We start from the raw sequence: 17,179 nt of genomic DNA on the forward strand, positions 1-17,179 counted from the left end.
TCATGGCCTCTAGCCATTTGTTGGAATCTGGGCCCACCATTGCTTCTTCATAATTTGCAGGTTCATTGTTGTCTAACAACATGATTGACATGACGGGATTACCGTACCACTCTGGAGCAGCACGTGGTCTCGTCGACCTGCGTGGTTCGACAGGAACTTGAACCGGAGTTTCATGATCATCATCATTAACTTCCTCCTCAACCGGCGTTGCAATGACAGAGGTTTCCCCTTGCCCTGCGCCACCATCTAGAGGGATGAGAGGTTCGACAACCACATCAAGTTCTATCTTCCTCCCACTCAATTCTCTCGAGAGAAACTCCTTCTCGAGAAAAGCTCCGTTTTTAGCAACAAACACTTTGCCCTCGGATTTGAGGTAGAAGGCATACCCAACTGTCTCTTTTGGGTAACCTATGAAGATGCACTTTTCCGCTTTGGGTTCCAGCTTTTCAGGCTGAAGGTTTTTGACATAAGCATCACATCCCCAAACTTTAAGAAACGACAACTTTGGCCTTTTGCCATACCACAGTTCGTATGGTGTCGTCTCAACGGATTTTGATGGTGCCCTATTTAAAGTGAATGCAGTTGTGTCTAATGCATAACCCCAAAACGATAATGGCAAATCGGTAAGAGACATCATAGATCGCACCATCTCTAATAAAGTACGATTACGACGTTCGGACACACCATTACGCTGTGGTGTTCCAGGCGGTGTCAACTGTGAAACAATTCCACATTGTCTTAAGTGAGCACCAAACTCGAAACTCAGATATTCACCCCCACGACCAGACCGTAGGAACTTGATCTTCTTGTTACGATGATTTTCAACTTCACCCTGAAATTGCTTGAACTTTTCAAATGTTTCAGACTTGTGCTTCATTAAGTAGACATAACCATATCTACTCAAATCGTCAGTGAAGGTGAGAAAATAACGATATCCGCCTTGTGCCTCTACGCTCATCGGACCGCACACATCGGTATGTATGATTTCCAACAAGTCACTTGCACGCTCCATTGTTCCGGAGAACGGAGTTTTAGTCATCTTGCCCATGAGGCATGGTTCGCACGTGTCAAGTGAATCAAAGTCAAGTGACTCCAAAAGTCCATCGGTATGGAGTTTCTTCATGCGCTTTACACCAATATGACCTAAGCGGCAGTGCCACAAAAATATGGCGCTATCATTGTTAACTCTAACTCTTTTGGTCTCAATGTTATGTATGTGTGTATCACTATCAAGATTCAATATGAACAATCCTCTCACATTGGGTGCATGACCATAAAAGATGTTACTCATAGAAATAGAACAACCATTATTCTCTGACTTAAAAGAGTAACCGTCTCGCAATAAACAAGATCCAGATATAATGTTCATGCTCAACGCAGGCACTAAATAACAATGATTCAATTTCATAACTAATCCTGATGGTAACTGAAGTGAAACTGTGCCGACGGCGATTGCATCAACCTTGGAACCATTTCCTACGCGCATCGTCACTTCATCTTTCGCCAGCCTTCGTCTATTCCGCAGTTCCTGTTTCGAGTTGCAAATATGAGCAACAGAACCGGTATCGAATACCCAGGCACTACTACGAGAGCCGGTTAAGTACACATCAATAACATGTATATCAAATATACCTGATTTTTATTTGACCGCCTTCTTATCAGCCAGATACTTGGGGCAGTTGCGCTTCCAGTGACCCATACCCTTGCAATAGTAGCACTCTGTTTCAGGCTTAGGTCCAGCTTTGGGTTTCTTCGTCGGATTGGCAACAGGCTTGCCGCTCTTCTTTGAATTACCCTTCTTGCCTTTGCCGTTTCTCTTGAAACTAGTGGTCTTATTCACCATCAACACTTGATGCTCTTTACGGAGTTCAGACTCTGCGACTTTCAGCATTGCGAACAACTCGCCGGGTGACTTGTTCATCCCTTGCATGTTGTAGTTCAACACAAAGCCCTTATAGCTTGGCGGCAGTGATTGAAGGATTATGTCAGTGATAGCCTCTTGCGGGAGTTCAATCCCCAGCTCAGCTAGACGGTTTGAGTACCCAGACATTTTGAGCACATGTTCACTGACAGACGAGTTCTCCTCCATCTTGCAAGCATAGAATTTATCGGAGGTCTCATACCTCTCGATCCGGGGGTTCTTCTGAAAGATGAACTTCAACTCCTGGAACATCTCAAATGCTCCATGACGCTCAAAGCGACGTTGAAGTCCCGGTTCTAAGCCATACAAGACTGCACATTGAACTACTGAGTAGTCCTCCTTACGTGTTAACCAAGCGTTCTTAACATCCTGGTCAGCCGTAGCGGGTGGTTCATCTCCTAGCGCAGCATTAAGGACATAATCCTTCTTCCCAACTTGTAAGATTAGCTTAATATTACGAGCCCAGTCTACAAAGTTGCTTCCATCATCTTTCAACTTAGCTTTCTCTAGGAACGTATTAAAATTCAGGGTGACTGTCGCGTGAGCCATGATCTACAACACAAATATATTCAAAGTGGACTTAGACTATGTTCAAGATAATTAGAGTTTAACTTAATCAAATTACTCGCTAAACTCCCACTCAAAAAGTACATCTCTCTAGTCATTTGAGTGGTTCATGATCCACTTACACTAGCTCAAGTCCGATCATCACGTGAGTTGAGTATAGTTTCAGTGGTAAGCATCCCTATGCTAATCATATCATCTATATGATTCATGATCGACCTTTCGGTCTCATGTGTTCCGAGGCCATGTCTGCACATGCTAGGCTCGTCAAGCTTAACCCGAGTGTTCCGCGTGTGCAACTGTTTTGCACCCGTTGAATGTGAACGTTGAGTCTATCACACCCGATCATCACGTGGTGTCTCGAAACGACGAACTGTAGCAACGGTGCACAGTTGGGGAGAACACAATTTCGTCTTGAAATTTTAGTGAGAGATCACCTCATAATGCTACCGTCGTTCTAAGCAAAATAAGGTGCATAAAAGGATTAACATCACATGCAATTCATAAGTGACATGATATGGCCATCATCACGTGCTCCTTGATCTCCATCCCCAAAGCACCGACACGATCTTCTTGTCACCAGCGCCACACCATGATTTCCATCAACGTGTCGCCATCGGGGTTGTTGTGCTACTCATGCTATTACTACTAAAGCTACATCCTAGCAAAATAGTAAACGCATCTGCAAGCACAAGCGTTAGTTTAAAGACAACCCTATGGCTCCTGTCGGTTGCCGTACCATCGACGTGCAAGTCGATATTATCTATTAAAACATGATCATCTCATACATCCAATATATCACATCACATCGTTGGCCATATCACATCACAAGCATACCCTGCAAAAACAAGTTAGACGTCCTCTAATTTTGTTGTTGCATGTTTTACGTGGTGACCATGGGTATCTAGTAGGATCGCATCTTACTTACGCAAACACCACAACGGAGATATATGAATTGCTATTTAACCTTATACAAGGACGTCCTCGGTCAAATCCGATTCAACTAAAGTTGGAGAAACTAACACTTGCCAGTCATCTTTGAGCAAAGGGGTTACTCGTAGCGATGAAACCAGTCTCTCGTAAGCGTACGAGTAATGTCGGTCCAAGCCGCTTCAATCCAACAATACCGCGGAATCAAGAAAAGACTAAGGACGGCAGCAAAACGCACATCACCGCCCACAAAAACTTTTGTGTTCTACTCGAGAAGACATCTACGCATGAACCTAGCTCATGATGCCACTGTTGGGGAACGTCGCATGGGAAACAAAAATTTTCCTATGCGCACGAAGACCTATCATGGTGATGTCCATCTACGAGAGGGGATATTCGATCTACGTACCCTTGTAGATCGCACAACACACGTACAACTCGACGATTATCTCGGCCTTCTTGATCCAGCAAGAGAGACAGAGAGGTAGATGAGTTCTCCGACAGTGTGACGGCGCTCCGGAGGTTGGTGGTGATCTAATCTCAGCAGGGCTCTGCCCGAGCTCCGCAGAAACACGATCTAGAGGTAAAACCGTGGAGATATGTGGTCGGGCTGCCGTGGCAAAAGTTGTCTCAAATCAGCCCTAAAACCTCCGTATATATAGGGGGAAGAGGGGGAGCCTTGCCTTGGGGTCCAAGGACCCCCAAGGGGGTTGGCCGAGCCAAGGGGGGGAGCCCTCCCCTTCCAAACCGAATCCAACTAGGTTCGGAAGGAGGAGTCCTTCCCCTTTTTCCCACCTCCTCTTTTTTTCTTCTTTTCTCTTTGATTTTCTTCCTATGGCGCATAGGGCCTTCTTGGGCTGTCCCACCAGCCCACTAAGGTCTGGTGTGCCATCCCCAAGGCCTATGGGCTTCCCCGGGGTGGGTTGCCCCCCCCCCCCCCCCCGCGGTGAACACCCGGAACCTATTCGTCATTCCTCGTACATTCCCGGTAACTCCGAAAACCTTCCGGTAATCAAATGAGGTCATATATCAATCTTCGTTTCCGGACCATTCCGGAAACCCTCGTGACGTCCGTGATCTCATCCGGGACTCCGAACAACATTAGGTAACCAACCATATAACTCAAATACGCATAAAACAACGTCGAACCTTAAGTGTGCAGACCCTGCGGGTTCGAGAACTATGTAGACATGACCCGAGTGACTCCTCGGTCAATATCCAATAGCAGGACCTAGATGCCCATATTGGATCCCACATATTCTACGAAGATCTTATCGTTTGAACCTCAGTGCCAAGGATTCATATAATCCCGTATGTCATTCCCTTTGTCCTTGGTATGTTACTTGCCCGAGATTCGATCGTCAGTATCCGCATACCTATTTCAATCTCGTTTACCGGCAAGTCTATTTACTCGTTCCGTAATACAAGATCCCGCAACTTACACTAAGTCACATTGCTTGCAAGGCTTGTGTGTGATGTTGTATTACCGAGTGGGCCTCGAGATACCTCTCCGTCACACGGAGTGACAAATCCCAGTCTTGATCCATACTAACTCAACGAACACCTTCGGAGATACCTGTAGAGCATCTTTATAGTCACCCAGTTACGTTGCGACGTTTGATACACACAAAGCATTCCTCCGGTGTCAGTGAGTTATATGATCTCATGGTCATAGGAACAAATACTTGACACGCAGAAAACAGTAGCAACAAAATGACACGATCAATATGCTACGTCTATTAGTTTGGGTCTAGTCCATCACGTGATTCTCCTAATGACGTGATCCAGTTATCAAGCAACAACACCTTGTTCATAATCAGAAGACCCTGACTATCTTTGATCAACTGGCTAGCCAACTAGAGGCTTGCTAGGGACAGTGTTTTGTCTATGTATCCACACATGTATATAAGTCTTCATTCAATACAATTATAGCATGGATAATAAACGATTATCTTGATACAGGAATTATAATAATAACTATATTTATTATTGCCTCTAGGGCATAATTCCAACACCCTCCTCGGCCACGCAGCGGAGGGCCTTGTCCGCGCCGGCCGCGCGCGCCAGGCTGCGGAACCGGAGGCTGCCGCGGCTCAGCGCGTAGATCACCGCCACGCACCATTCCTCCAGCTCAGCGACGCCGTGGGAGGAGAGGAGGATGCCGGACATGGCCGCGACGACGCCCGCGTCCATCAGAGAGGCACGGCCCTCCGAGCAGCCGCCCACGTTGCAGAGCACCATGAGGTTCAGCCTGCGGATGAGCGTGGGCTTGGCGGCGCTGGACGCGACGCTAAGGAGCGCCTTGGATGCCCCCGGGAAGCGGGCGACCTTGGACTGGTTGACGACGGCCAGCGAGAGGTGGTAGATGGCCATCCCGGCGTCGCGGCGGGCGGGGGTGGTGGGCGGGGGAGGTCAGGAGGTCCAGCAGGGGAGGCACCGCGCCCAGCACGCTGATGGCAGCGCGGTTCGCCTCGTTGAGCGCGAGGCCAAATTTACTATGTGGTGTCACGGGCTAGGTTAGGGGATTTAGGAGTGGGTAAGGTTGGGCATTGGCACGCCTAATGGACTGTGCACTACTACTCTCTCTTTCCTTTAATTTCTTTCTCTAAATTCTTTAATTAAAAATATGTGGTATTATTTTTTTCCGTTGCAACGCACGGGTCCTTTGCTAGTGAAGCTTAAGCCGCTTTGGTAGCCATCCCATCAATTCTGATGGAGCGCTCGCACTGTTCACAAGTTAGTCTTGAGTAATTATTATTTTTCTATAACAACGATCTTGTTTTATCAGATTTTTATAACACAAGACTATTTTATATAAATGACCGAAAACTGAATATACAAATGTGATTTCTTGTTGAAATGTCATTTTGTACATAAGGGAGTTCCCTAAAAAAGTAAAGAGAGTTTCCCAAAATAATAGAGAAGAGAGTTAATGTTTCTATTGTTGATGTCCTGCGCAAGGCTACATCCTGAATGAATAATATAAACACAAAGGCGCAAAACACAAAAGAACAAAGTTGAAATGCAAAATCCCAGAAGGGCTTCTATGATGAATTGATCACATCAAGCTTCTATTCTCGATTTCTATGCCATCCTAAAGAGTCATCCAGTCTATCGCCAACCGAGGATCTTTGCAACACCTACCTTTTTGCACTTAGGGGATTTGCAACCAGGACCTTGTTGCGAAGGTGTGACAGCCCGATGCCGACGTTCCAGAAGATACCCATTCCTTTCCATTTTCGTCGTGTGTCTGTTTTATTTTGTCGCATCATCATCGCATCATGCGCATCATCAACATTGCATCCGCATCCCGTTGCCGCCCGTTTTTCAAAACTTGCATCCGTTGTTAGTTGCCGGTTCTTGTCGTTGTCCGTTCTGAGTCCGACCGCACACGCACGCGCCCGCGGCACCGTCAAAACCCTGTTTTAAAGCGTGCGTAAAACTTTCTCTGATCGGGTTGAGATTTGATGTGCGGTCTTATTTTAATATAGCCAGGCCACCTGTCGAATTTCGTCGCGATCGGAGTCCGTCTGGTACCCGAACGGTCGACCGTAGCGACACCGTATTCGGTCTACCGTCGGACGGTCATCGGTGTTTTAAAAAAATCGTTGCCGCGCCGCCCGCTTTCCCTCTCGTCTCCAGATTCAAACTCTACACAACCACTCGTCCATCACGCGTTCTGAATTAGTCGAATCCGGCCGCGCCGCTGAATCCGGGGCGACAAATCGCTAAACCTAGGCCCCCCCATTTGTTATAAATAGACCTCCTCCTTAATTTTAGGCAACCAACCCCTCTCCACCTCGGGATCCGGGCTGTCCCGAAACCCTAGCCGCCCCCACCTGCTCTCTCCTCTCTCCTCCCGCGGGCCCGCCCAGGCCCATCTGGAGCCCGCCGGGCCCGGACTGCCGCCGTCGCCTCGGCCGTTCCTCCCATGGCGTCCGCAGCCCCACGGAGCATCGCCCCTTCGCCACCGGGAGGCGTGCTCGCCACCGGCCAGCAGCCGCCGCCACCGGAGCGCCTCCATGCCCCGCTCCGCCGCCGGACCTCGGCCAGGCGCCCCCCACGGCGAGGCCAGACCCTCTCTCCCTCCTCCCATGTTCTCTCTCCCTCCCCTAACCTGCTGCCTTCTCCCTCTCCCCTGCAGTATCTGCAGTGGCGGAGCCGCCGCCGCCCAAGCTCGCCCTCGCCGCCACAAGCCGACGAGGGGCTGGCCCCTGCGCTCCCCGACCCTGCCCTCCTCCTCCGGTCGCGTTGAGCGCCGCCGCCACCTGCGGGAGATGGATCGGGATCCAGCCGGATCCGTGGACCGCTCCTGGTGGGCCGCGCCACCATCGCTCCAGCCGGCCCAGCTCGGTCGCCAGCAGCCGGCCCAGCAGCGCCAGAGCCGCCTCCACCAGCCTTCCCTCATGGGCCCGAGGCCCACCGAGGTGAGCTAATCCCCCGCCTGCGCCTTTCGGTTTTTATGTAGCGCCTGCCTTTCGGCCCATTAGCTATTTAGGATTTTCTTCAGAAAAGAACCGTATATTAAAAACCCCGTAACTTTTTACCCGTAAGTCGGATCGCGAAGATTTAGATATGTATCTCGTGTAACTTTTCGAGTAGAACACGATTTCACTACTTGCATATTTATTTGACGTTGTTTGACGTGTCGTATGCCTAGATTTACGCGCTGTCCCAATAGTATATTGCCCGTGTTTAATTTTCGTGCGTGTCCGGATAGCCCGTATGCCTTAGATTAAATGTCCATGTTTTAGGGACCCTTTTTCCATGTATTTTAGAGCGGTCATTTGTATTTTCGCGTGTAGGGAATTGTCAGTAGTTTATTTTCCCGTATATAGGTTATTTACTCGCATTTATGTGTGGCTTTAATTTGTGTTGCAACCCCACATGTTTTATATGTTCCCGGGGTAGAAAAATCCCATGGATTTTCTGTGCAATTAGTTTTAGCTTTTGAGCAAGTTGGTTCGCGCGATATTTTGCCGTGATGCCCTTTTGTTTAATTCGTAGGATTTATTTCGTGCTTCGTTTGACGGAGTTGTCAACTAGGAAGTTGTTCTTGGATGTTTTGTTTAGCCCCTGGTATTTTTGGTTGCAATAGAAATGCATGTTTAGGTGTTGTTTGCTTGCTCTCAAGTTGCTAGAAATAGTGCTGTTTTAGAGGAGCTGAAATATTTCTAAGTCTGGGATCTGTTATTTTTGTTGTTGCTGTCTTGCCTTGCTTGCATCTTGTGATCTGTAGCTCTTTTGAGGTTGGTCCAATGGAGTTAGTTGTACCCCTTGTGTTTCTCTAGTATGCTTTAAATTTTCATGCCATTTGGAGCCCTGTAGCTTATGGTTTTGCTGCTGTCAATATGCCTTCAAGCTGAAAACTGCACTTTCATGAGGTGTTATTTTCACTAAGTCTGAAATAGTGTGTGAGATGCCATTTTGTGTCTTCTTTTCCTAGTGCTCCTTGCTGCCATGCTAGTTGTTGTTAGTTGTTTGTAGTAGTGCTTCTTGCCCTCTTTCGTGCCATGCCTTGCTTGAGTTTATCAGAGTTGTGTAGCTCGTAGTTGTGGGGCGTAGAATATGCTATGTGGCTGATTTTGGCAGATTGTAGTGATTTCTTGTTTTGCTCGTAGTTTTCGAACCGTAGCTCCATTTTGATCGTGTCCTACATGAATCTTGCTTAGAATCTCGTGTAGTTTCATTTTCTCTTGCTGGTTGCATGTGTTGAAGTGCTCGTGACCGCCGTTGCACACATATTGCATTCATGCCATCATATCTTGCGGTGCTTGTAACTTTTGATCCGTAGCTCCGTTGGAGATGTTCTTTATGTGTAAATTGCTTGAAATGACGCTTAGAATCACGTGAACCTGTTTGTTTTGCTGTTTAACAACCAATTAAATGTGTTAGTTCAGATCTGGACAGAATTGTAAATTAACTTGTGAGGTCGTTTCGGAGGTGCTATAAGACATTTCCGACCTCATTTAAAATGCCTAGATAAGTAGTTTAATTTCCTCTTCACCTCTTGCCATGTTTAACCACATTTAATATGGCCGAGTATCTAATCGGGATAGAACTAAATAGTTAACGTGGAGTTTCGTCAATATGCAACTCGTTGCATATTGAACTTCCCTTAATGTGTAGTGTTTGATTGTGTGAATTGTCATGCCGTGACTTGCATGTATTCAGTAGCTCATGCATCATATGTGTTGCGCATCGTGTGGTGAATTTCATGTGTTGATTTGTGTTTCCGGTTTGCTTCGTCTCGATAGAGTTCCGCAGCGTGCCGGATTGTGAGGACCCGTTCGACTACGTCGGTTCGTCAGCTTCACGGAGGCATTCTTCTTCCAAGCGGGATCTCAGGCAAGATGATCATTTCCTCATATACCATTACTATCATTGCCATGCTAGTTTTATCGCTTCTATCATTTATGTCTCGTTGCCTACCACCTGTTAAATTCAGCCTCTCAACAATGCCATGAAAACCTTCAACCTGTTCAACCTGGCAAACCATTGATTGGCTATGTTACTGCTTGCCTAACCTTGTTGATAGGGTTGCTAGTTGCAGATGCAGATGCTTCCATGCGAAAGCATGGGTTTCTTGTTATATCACCATAACAATTGCTATCTAATTTAACGCACCTATATATTTGGTAAAAGGTGGAAGGCTCGGCCTTTCTAGCCTGGTGTTTTGTTCCACCTTTGCCCCCTTAGTTTCCGGCTACCGGTGTTATGTTCCATAATTGAGCGCTCCTAACACGATCGGGGTTGTTATGGGGACCCCCTTGATAATTCGTTTTAGATTAAAGCTGGTCTGGCAAGGCCCAACTTTGGTACTACATTTGCCTAAACACCTAATAAAATTGCATAGGGACTTTCCGGACCCTGAGGATAATTTAATCAACCCCCGGGCCAGTGCTCCTCATGAGTGTTGGTCCCACCCGAGCGATGTCCGGCGCCCCTCTGGTCACCCGGAGGTTTAGCGATCCCGACGTCTAGCTCATCTGCCGTGTCCTGAGAACGAGGTACGCGACTCCTATCGGGATCGTCGACACGTCGGGAGGCCTTGCTGGATTAGTTTTACCTTTGACGAGATATCTTGTGCATCAGGATTCCGGTGATGCTTTGGGTAATCTCAGAGTTGAGGTTTTCCACTAGGGAATCCGACGAGATCGCGAGCTTCGTGATTGAGGATTTCTATGCGGCTTGTGGTAATTTGGGATGGACTAGTTGGAGCACCCCTGCAGGGTTAAATCTTTCGGAAAGCCGTGCCCGCGGTTATGTGGCAACGTGGAAACTTTGTTTAACACTGGTTCTAGATAACTTGAAGTTAACTTAATTAAAATATGCCAACTGCGTGCGTAACCGTGACTGTCTCTTTCGTGAGTTCCTTCTTTGATCGAGGACACGGTGGGGTTATCTCTGACGTAGGTAGGTGTTCAGGATCATTCATTTGATCATCAGTAGTTCACGTCCGTTATGCGTAGATCTTCCCCCTCTTGTTTCTGGTACTCGTAAGTGTAGCCACCTAATATATGCTTAGCCGCTGCTGCAACCTCACCACTTAACCATACCTCACCCATTAAGCTTTGCTAGTCTTGATACCTTTGGAAATGAGATTGCTGAGTCCCCTGTGGCTCACAGATTACTACAACACCAGTTGCAGGTACAGGTAAAGATTACTTGAGGCGAGCGCTTTGATTGTTCATTTGGAGTTGCTTCTTCTTCTTCTTCATCGATCTAGGATGGGTTCCAGGCCGGCCGCCTGGGATAGCAAGGATGGACGTCGTTCTTATTTTCTCGTTTGTTTTCGTCCGTAGTCGGACCCTGCTCTTACTCTTGATGATTAGGTAATGTACAGATGTGACTCTGATGTAGCTTGTGGCGAGTGTAAGCCAATTCTGTATATATATATCTCTTCTTTTCAGTACATGTACTTGTAACGATATCCATTCTTGCGACACGACGAGATGCACTTCTATCCCTAACGAGGCCTTCGTGCGAAATTGAGGATAGGGTCGCATCTTGGGCGTGACAAGTTGGTATCAGAGCAGTACCGACCTACGAGCCCCTTTGATTGATCGAACTTGGCCGAGTCGAGTCTAGTGAAAAAATACTTTGAGTCTAGTTATATATCGGAGAGTAGGATTCTTTTTTCTCCTCTTCTATGCTCTGGTGAGGAATCTTGACGTAATAATTTACTCTACTCCTCTTCCCACTCAAATTTTTTTAGGATCACGCAGATATTTTTGGAATCTATATGATGCCGATGTGACTGAGTTCTGTCTTGGTGCCTCCTGTCTGACTTGATTTTCTTCCGGGGAGTTGAGCTCCAGGGGATTCTTGAGCACATCGTTATCATTAAGGTTTCTTAGTATCTCAATGAAGAATGTTCGTAATTGCTTCAATACTAGTAGTGGCGAGATAACCCCGATGTCCCCAGTACTGGTGCAGATTGTTCGGGAGTACTGCCATACTTTGTATCGTTGTGATCACGAGGGTCTGTTGTAGATGAAGGTCCGAGATTCTGGTTGTGTGTTGACGGATGTGATACAAGTGACGGGTTAGTATAGGAGTTGTGTGATATTACTCCTTGTATCCGTGTACCAGATTGCATGACGATATATTTCGGGAATTCATAGGTGGGAATTCAAGTAGTTGCTTATAGGACAATGTTCCAACAAATGCATGATGTTAGGTTGGGGTTCGACATCTAGTGGATTTGTTTGTTCACGGTCGACTTACAGCGGTACACGTTGTGTCTTAAAGAGTCCTTGTAGCTTGCTACGACTCAGGGATGCTTCGTATGTCGGGTGCACTCCCTTGCACTTGATGGCTACTGTAAAATCGAGCCCGTGCGATCCTGTCCACGAAAATATCGGACGAAATCTTTCTCATGAGTTTGTTCTGGCTTGTTTCATAAGCCTCATCCGTTGTTTTGTTGAATATGGTTATTCAAGTTGCTTCGATGTCAAGTGGTGATTTCAGATCTTTCCTAAGAGGTGTTCTCATATTTTTATGAGAGTATTAATTCTTTTGCTCTATCAATTATCATGTCAATTCCTTTTCAACCGGAGTCATCGTAACAATTCCATTCAACTGGTGTGCTTCTCTGGAACTGAATTCAAACCTCTCCAATTTTCCAAGATCATTCTCTCAATTCTTACCGGAGTTCGTCTCATTTGTCCCAAGTTGTCTTTGTTTTTCCCCACCCTCCCGCCCTTTTTCTCAGTGATTCAATTTTCATCCAAGAGTTTTCTTTTCATTATGCTTCCGCTGTCTGTTCTTTTCTCTCCTCCCGGGGGTTCATTGTGAAGATTCTCAGGAGCTTCGTGTTCATCTTTATTCAATCTTGTCAGCCTTACCGATGAATTTAATTCAGTTGTCCGTGTTCATCATATCCTTTTCATCCTTGTAATTCTTTCCTATGTTGGAAATTTTTATCACGCTTGCCGGAGTTGATGTTTCTCCTCTACCTCAGCCCCGCGAGCAGTTGCTAGCTTCACTCCAGCACGACGGTGGCAACCTCTCACGTTTGGCGCTTCTTCAACGTTTTTTGCAACTAGAGCTATCTTTGTGAAACATGCCTCATGTTGCAATGTCTAACCACTCACTCACTAACGTCGAGCGCTACTCCGACGCGACAACTCAAGTTATGTTTCTGAAACAAGACCCGTGTTGCAGAAAAAAACCTCAACCACTGAAACAATTTTTTTTCCGAAACAAAAATATATATTGTAGAAACCTTTTGGAACAAGAGCCCAGTTGGAGAAAAATACTTCACCATTGAATCTATTTTTCTTTCTAAAACTAGTCCTATGTTGCAGAAATCTAGTGAAACAGGACCCTTATTGCAGGAAAAAAACTGGTTGCACGAGACTGACTTGTGGACAATGTGAGCGCTCGATCACGATTGATCGGATGACTATGAAAGCGGCGGACGCTCGCGTGTGCATCAGCCAACGAGTTGCTGCTCCTCATCATCCTTAGCCTCGCGAGCAGCTGCTAGCTCCACTCGAGCACGACGACGATGACCTCTCACACCCGACGTTCCTTCAGCGTTTTCTGCAACTAGAGCTATGTTTCCGAAACATGTCTCATGTTGCGATGTGTAACCACTCACTCACTAACGTCGAGCACTCCTCCGGTGCGGCAACTCGGGCTATGTTTCTGAAACAAGACCCCTATTATAGAAAAAAAATCCTTCACCATCAAAACATTTTTCTTTCTGAAACAAAAGATATATTGCAGAAACCTTTTGAAACAAGAGCCAAGTTGAAAAAGATATATTGCGGCGGAAGCTCGCGCATGCATCAGCCGGTTGGAGGGTAGTATTTTCCTTTTATTTTTTGGTAATTAAGAACAGGCACAAAAGGACGTCGGCTTAAAACTAATAAAGTCAACATAGGCCAAGATAGCACAATTTTGCGTTCTTAGAAACCAAGCAAGGAAAATAAAATAGAGACACATATCGCGATTTAAAATGAGCGTTAAGATCACTACGAGCTGACTAGCTCCAACTCAAGAGTTCATATAGATGACATGAAGATGGTCTTGAGAAGGATATGAGCCATCACCTCATAGTCCTTCCTCCTCCATAGAGGAGCCATTGCTAAAAGTAGAAACCATTTAAAGATATAGTTAGCAGGATGGGATGGGATGGTTCCCTTAGTGGCTAATTTGCTATGAGTAGTCCATGGCACCCAAGCTAAAGCAAAAAATATTATCCAAACTAGGCGACATAGCTCCCCGCAAGAGTTCTTTAATGGTGCTAAAATATGTATCATCGAGTTTGGGTTGCAGGATGGACCATAACATTCTCGACTGCAACTCCAAAAGAATTTTGTTGGGGCACACTAGAACAATATATGGTTGGCGTTTTCCAGCGTGACCGGACCATGACGCTTTTGAAGGTTAATATTAGAGGAGAGTCGGTCCACAACCATTTACCAAATGAAAATACACAATTTTAAGGGCACATGGGTAGCCCAAAGGTCCTTGGTGTACTGAACTTTGGGCCTACGAACTAGCTTGATGTAGACAGATTTGATAGGGAATTTACCCGAGGGCTTTAGCTCCCAGCTAATCGCATATTGATCCCCACTGAGGGTAATATGCTCAATACAAGCTCATAGATTGTCAAGGGAAACTGATTTTGCGAGCACTAAGGATCTTAGGAAACCTACATTGGTAGATTTGTCCATGAAAACTTCACTGAAAGTGCTTGTGGATCGCCCGCGATGACGAACAGGGAGGGAACTGAAGCACAAAGAGGCCATACCCGTATCCATGTTGAAAGCCAAAATTTTGTATCTTTCCCGTTAGCGATAGTGAATTTAGCTCCTAAGTTGAAGTTTTCTTTGCATTTCATGACCCCATTCCAAACCTATGATCCCCTCGTGTTACAAAAAAAGAAGGAACAATTCATGAAGTATTTGGCATTAGGAATCCTAGCCCAAAACTCGTTATCATTTCGAGAGATCTTTCGGATCCACTTGCCAACGAGAGCTAGATTGATCTTTGTCAAGTTGCAAATGCCTAAGCCTCCCTGGTTTTTATGCCAACAGAGATCAACCCATCTCATCATTTGGTATGTGTGTGTTTTGGTGTCAACTTCCCAGAAGAACCTGGAACCCATTTTATCAAATCTCAAAGGTAAAGACCCCTAACAAAAGTTGATGGGCATGAAAAAAAAGTTCGATGGACAATGACAAAAAACGGAGATGGACGTTTAAGGGACATGATAGGATGACCCGATCTCATATCCATGTTTGCACATGTGTTCGCGGCACGTCCGCAATGGATAGTAAGTCTGATTTAGGAAACAATGTTGGATATGCCCTTAGTCTCCTAATCACGGAGTTCGGTTGTAACATCCCAAATTTTGGAATGTTAATAAAATTATTAGATTGATTGTTTGTTCGCTTGAGTGATTGAAAGCTTGAGTGAAATTTGAAAACTTTTCAAAACTTTTGAATGAGAGGGAATAAAATGACTTTCCCCTTCTCCGAGAATTCAAATTCAATCATTTAAAAGCAAAGAGAGAAGATGACATGACTTCTTCAACTATAAATAATTTGAACGGAGTTTGCATTTGAATCCTTTCAAATATTTGCCCTTGCTTCTATATTTTCTTCCCCGAGAAATACCCCAAAAATAATTCTTGCCAAGCAAGAAAGAGAGGAGGAACATGACCCTCCAAACCGGGGATATTCCTTTGAAATATTTGGACCATAAAACCCAAGGTTTATTTGAAAAATATTTGCAAAAAGAAAATAAACCAATTTAGGGATTTTCTAAAAAACATTTTTTTGAAGTATTTATTTTGGTAGTGGAAAAATGCCCATTTTTTTGGATTTATTTTTCTGAAAATTTTAATATATTATACCCCTATACTCCGAGGATATTCTATTTCCTTTTAATCGTATTAATTCCTGTTTTAATAAAAAGGGAAAGATATCTCTTATTTTAGGAATGTACTTGGGCCACGTTAGGAAACCAATCTGGCCCAATCCCACCTTCTTCTTCATCCTCACGAGCTTCCTTGTGTGGCCATGGGAGAAGCTTCCGAGGAAGCTTCCCTCCCCCGATTCGCGGGCTACACTTCCTTCCCGAGTCTCCCACCACCCCTATAAGAACGCCCCTCCTCTCCTCGTTCCATTTTCCCCATCACCTCGCCTTCTCCCTGCTCGTAGCCACGGCGCCACCATCCTCATCTTCCTGTCAAGAACGGAGTACAGTAGGTCTCATGGCGCTTCCCCATCACCCCTGCCGAGCCTCTCCAGCGCCCCACCCCCTTCCGTGCTACTCCTCACCTCGCCACCTCCCTGGAGCAGCCACCTCGCCGGAGTTCTTCCTCTGTGTCAACCACGGTGAGATTCACGAAATCCCGTATTGCAGTTTTTTCAGAAAATTGCAATCTTATAAAATTCATATCTATTAGTCTATAACTCCGAATTAGGTGATTCTTTTTGCGTTAGATCACAAATTTCTTGTAGTTCCCGAAAATATATAATTTGTCTATGTTTGGATTTATAAAATTTGAATTAGATCAGATTTGATTTAAAGCTTGTTTTGCTTATACCGGGAGTTTAAAATAGCTTTTAAATTAATTCCTTTTGCTACTGTTTCCTATTGGTCATATCTTTCAGTAGTTTAAGTTTCAATTTTTTTAATATTTTTACTTAGTGTTTTAAGAAAAATAATTCTGTTTTAGCCTTTTTTGTTTTCTTGCTATTTCTTTTGTATTAATTGTTCTTAATTTGTTTTTTTTTGTAATTGTGACAAGTTATATTTTGTTTTTGATATTTACCAGTAACTTTTCAACAATTTTTTTATTTTTATTTTATTTATTCTTATTTGTTTGCATGGAATCAATTCTAGTTCTATACTAACTTGCGAATTGATTGCATTGCTAGTTTGATTTCCTATTTTGAAAATACTTATAAAATAATATTGTTTTGTAAATTTTACTTCTGTTATCTTAGTTATTTTATATTTTGTTTTCTGTTATTTTTTCTATTTTAGTGTTTTATTTTCAGTTAGAACAAAAACTATATAGTGTTTGATGTAGTAGAAGGCTTCCTAGCTTCTTTGAAATTTCCTTTGGATTTTTATCCGCTCTCTCTTATTGATTTTTGATTGCATCAACTTTTATTGCTGTTTGTTAATTGATTGCTAGAATGATTGCTAGTGTGAGTGCTTATGTGAATACTATGTTTGATTATATAGATTTCATCGGAGAGTGACGAATAGTTCTATCACGTATTTCCCGAGAAC

General features: G+C 44.8%; 1 protein-coding gene across 1 annotated transcript; it reads right to left on the reverse strand.

The window, feature by feature from the left end:
- Window positions 1–5,410: 5,410 nt before the first annotated feature.
- Window positions 5,411–5,788, reverse strand: LOC123398732 (U-box domain-containing protein 38-like). The gene has a single exon (XM_045093188.1). The coding sequence runs from the start codon at window positions 5,786–5,788 to the stop codon at window positions 5,411–5,413; it is 378 nt and encodes a 125-aa protein (XP_044949123.1).
- Between the last annotated feature and the right edge of the window lie 11,391 nt (window positions 5,789–17,179).

Source organism: Hordeum vulgare, chromosome 1H (assembly GCF_904849725.1).
Source record: "Hordeum vulgare subsp. vulgare chromosome 1H, MorexV3_pseudomolecules_assembly, whole genome shotgun sequence".
In the NCBI taxonomy this organism is placed as follows: domain Eukaryota; kingdom Viridiplantae; phylum Streptophyta; class Magnoliopsida; order Poales; family Poaceae; genus Hordeum; species Hordeum vulgare.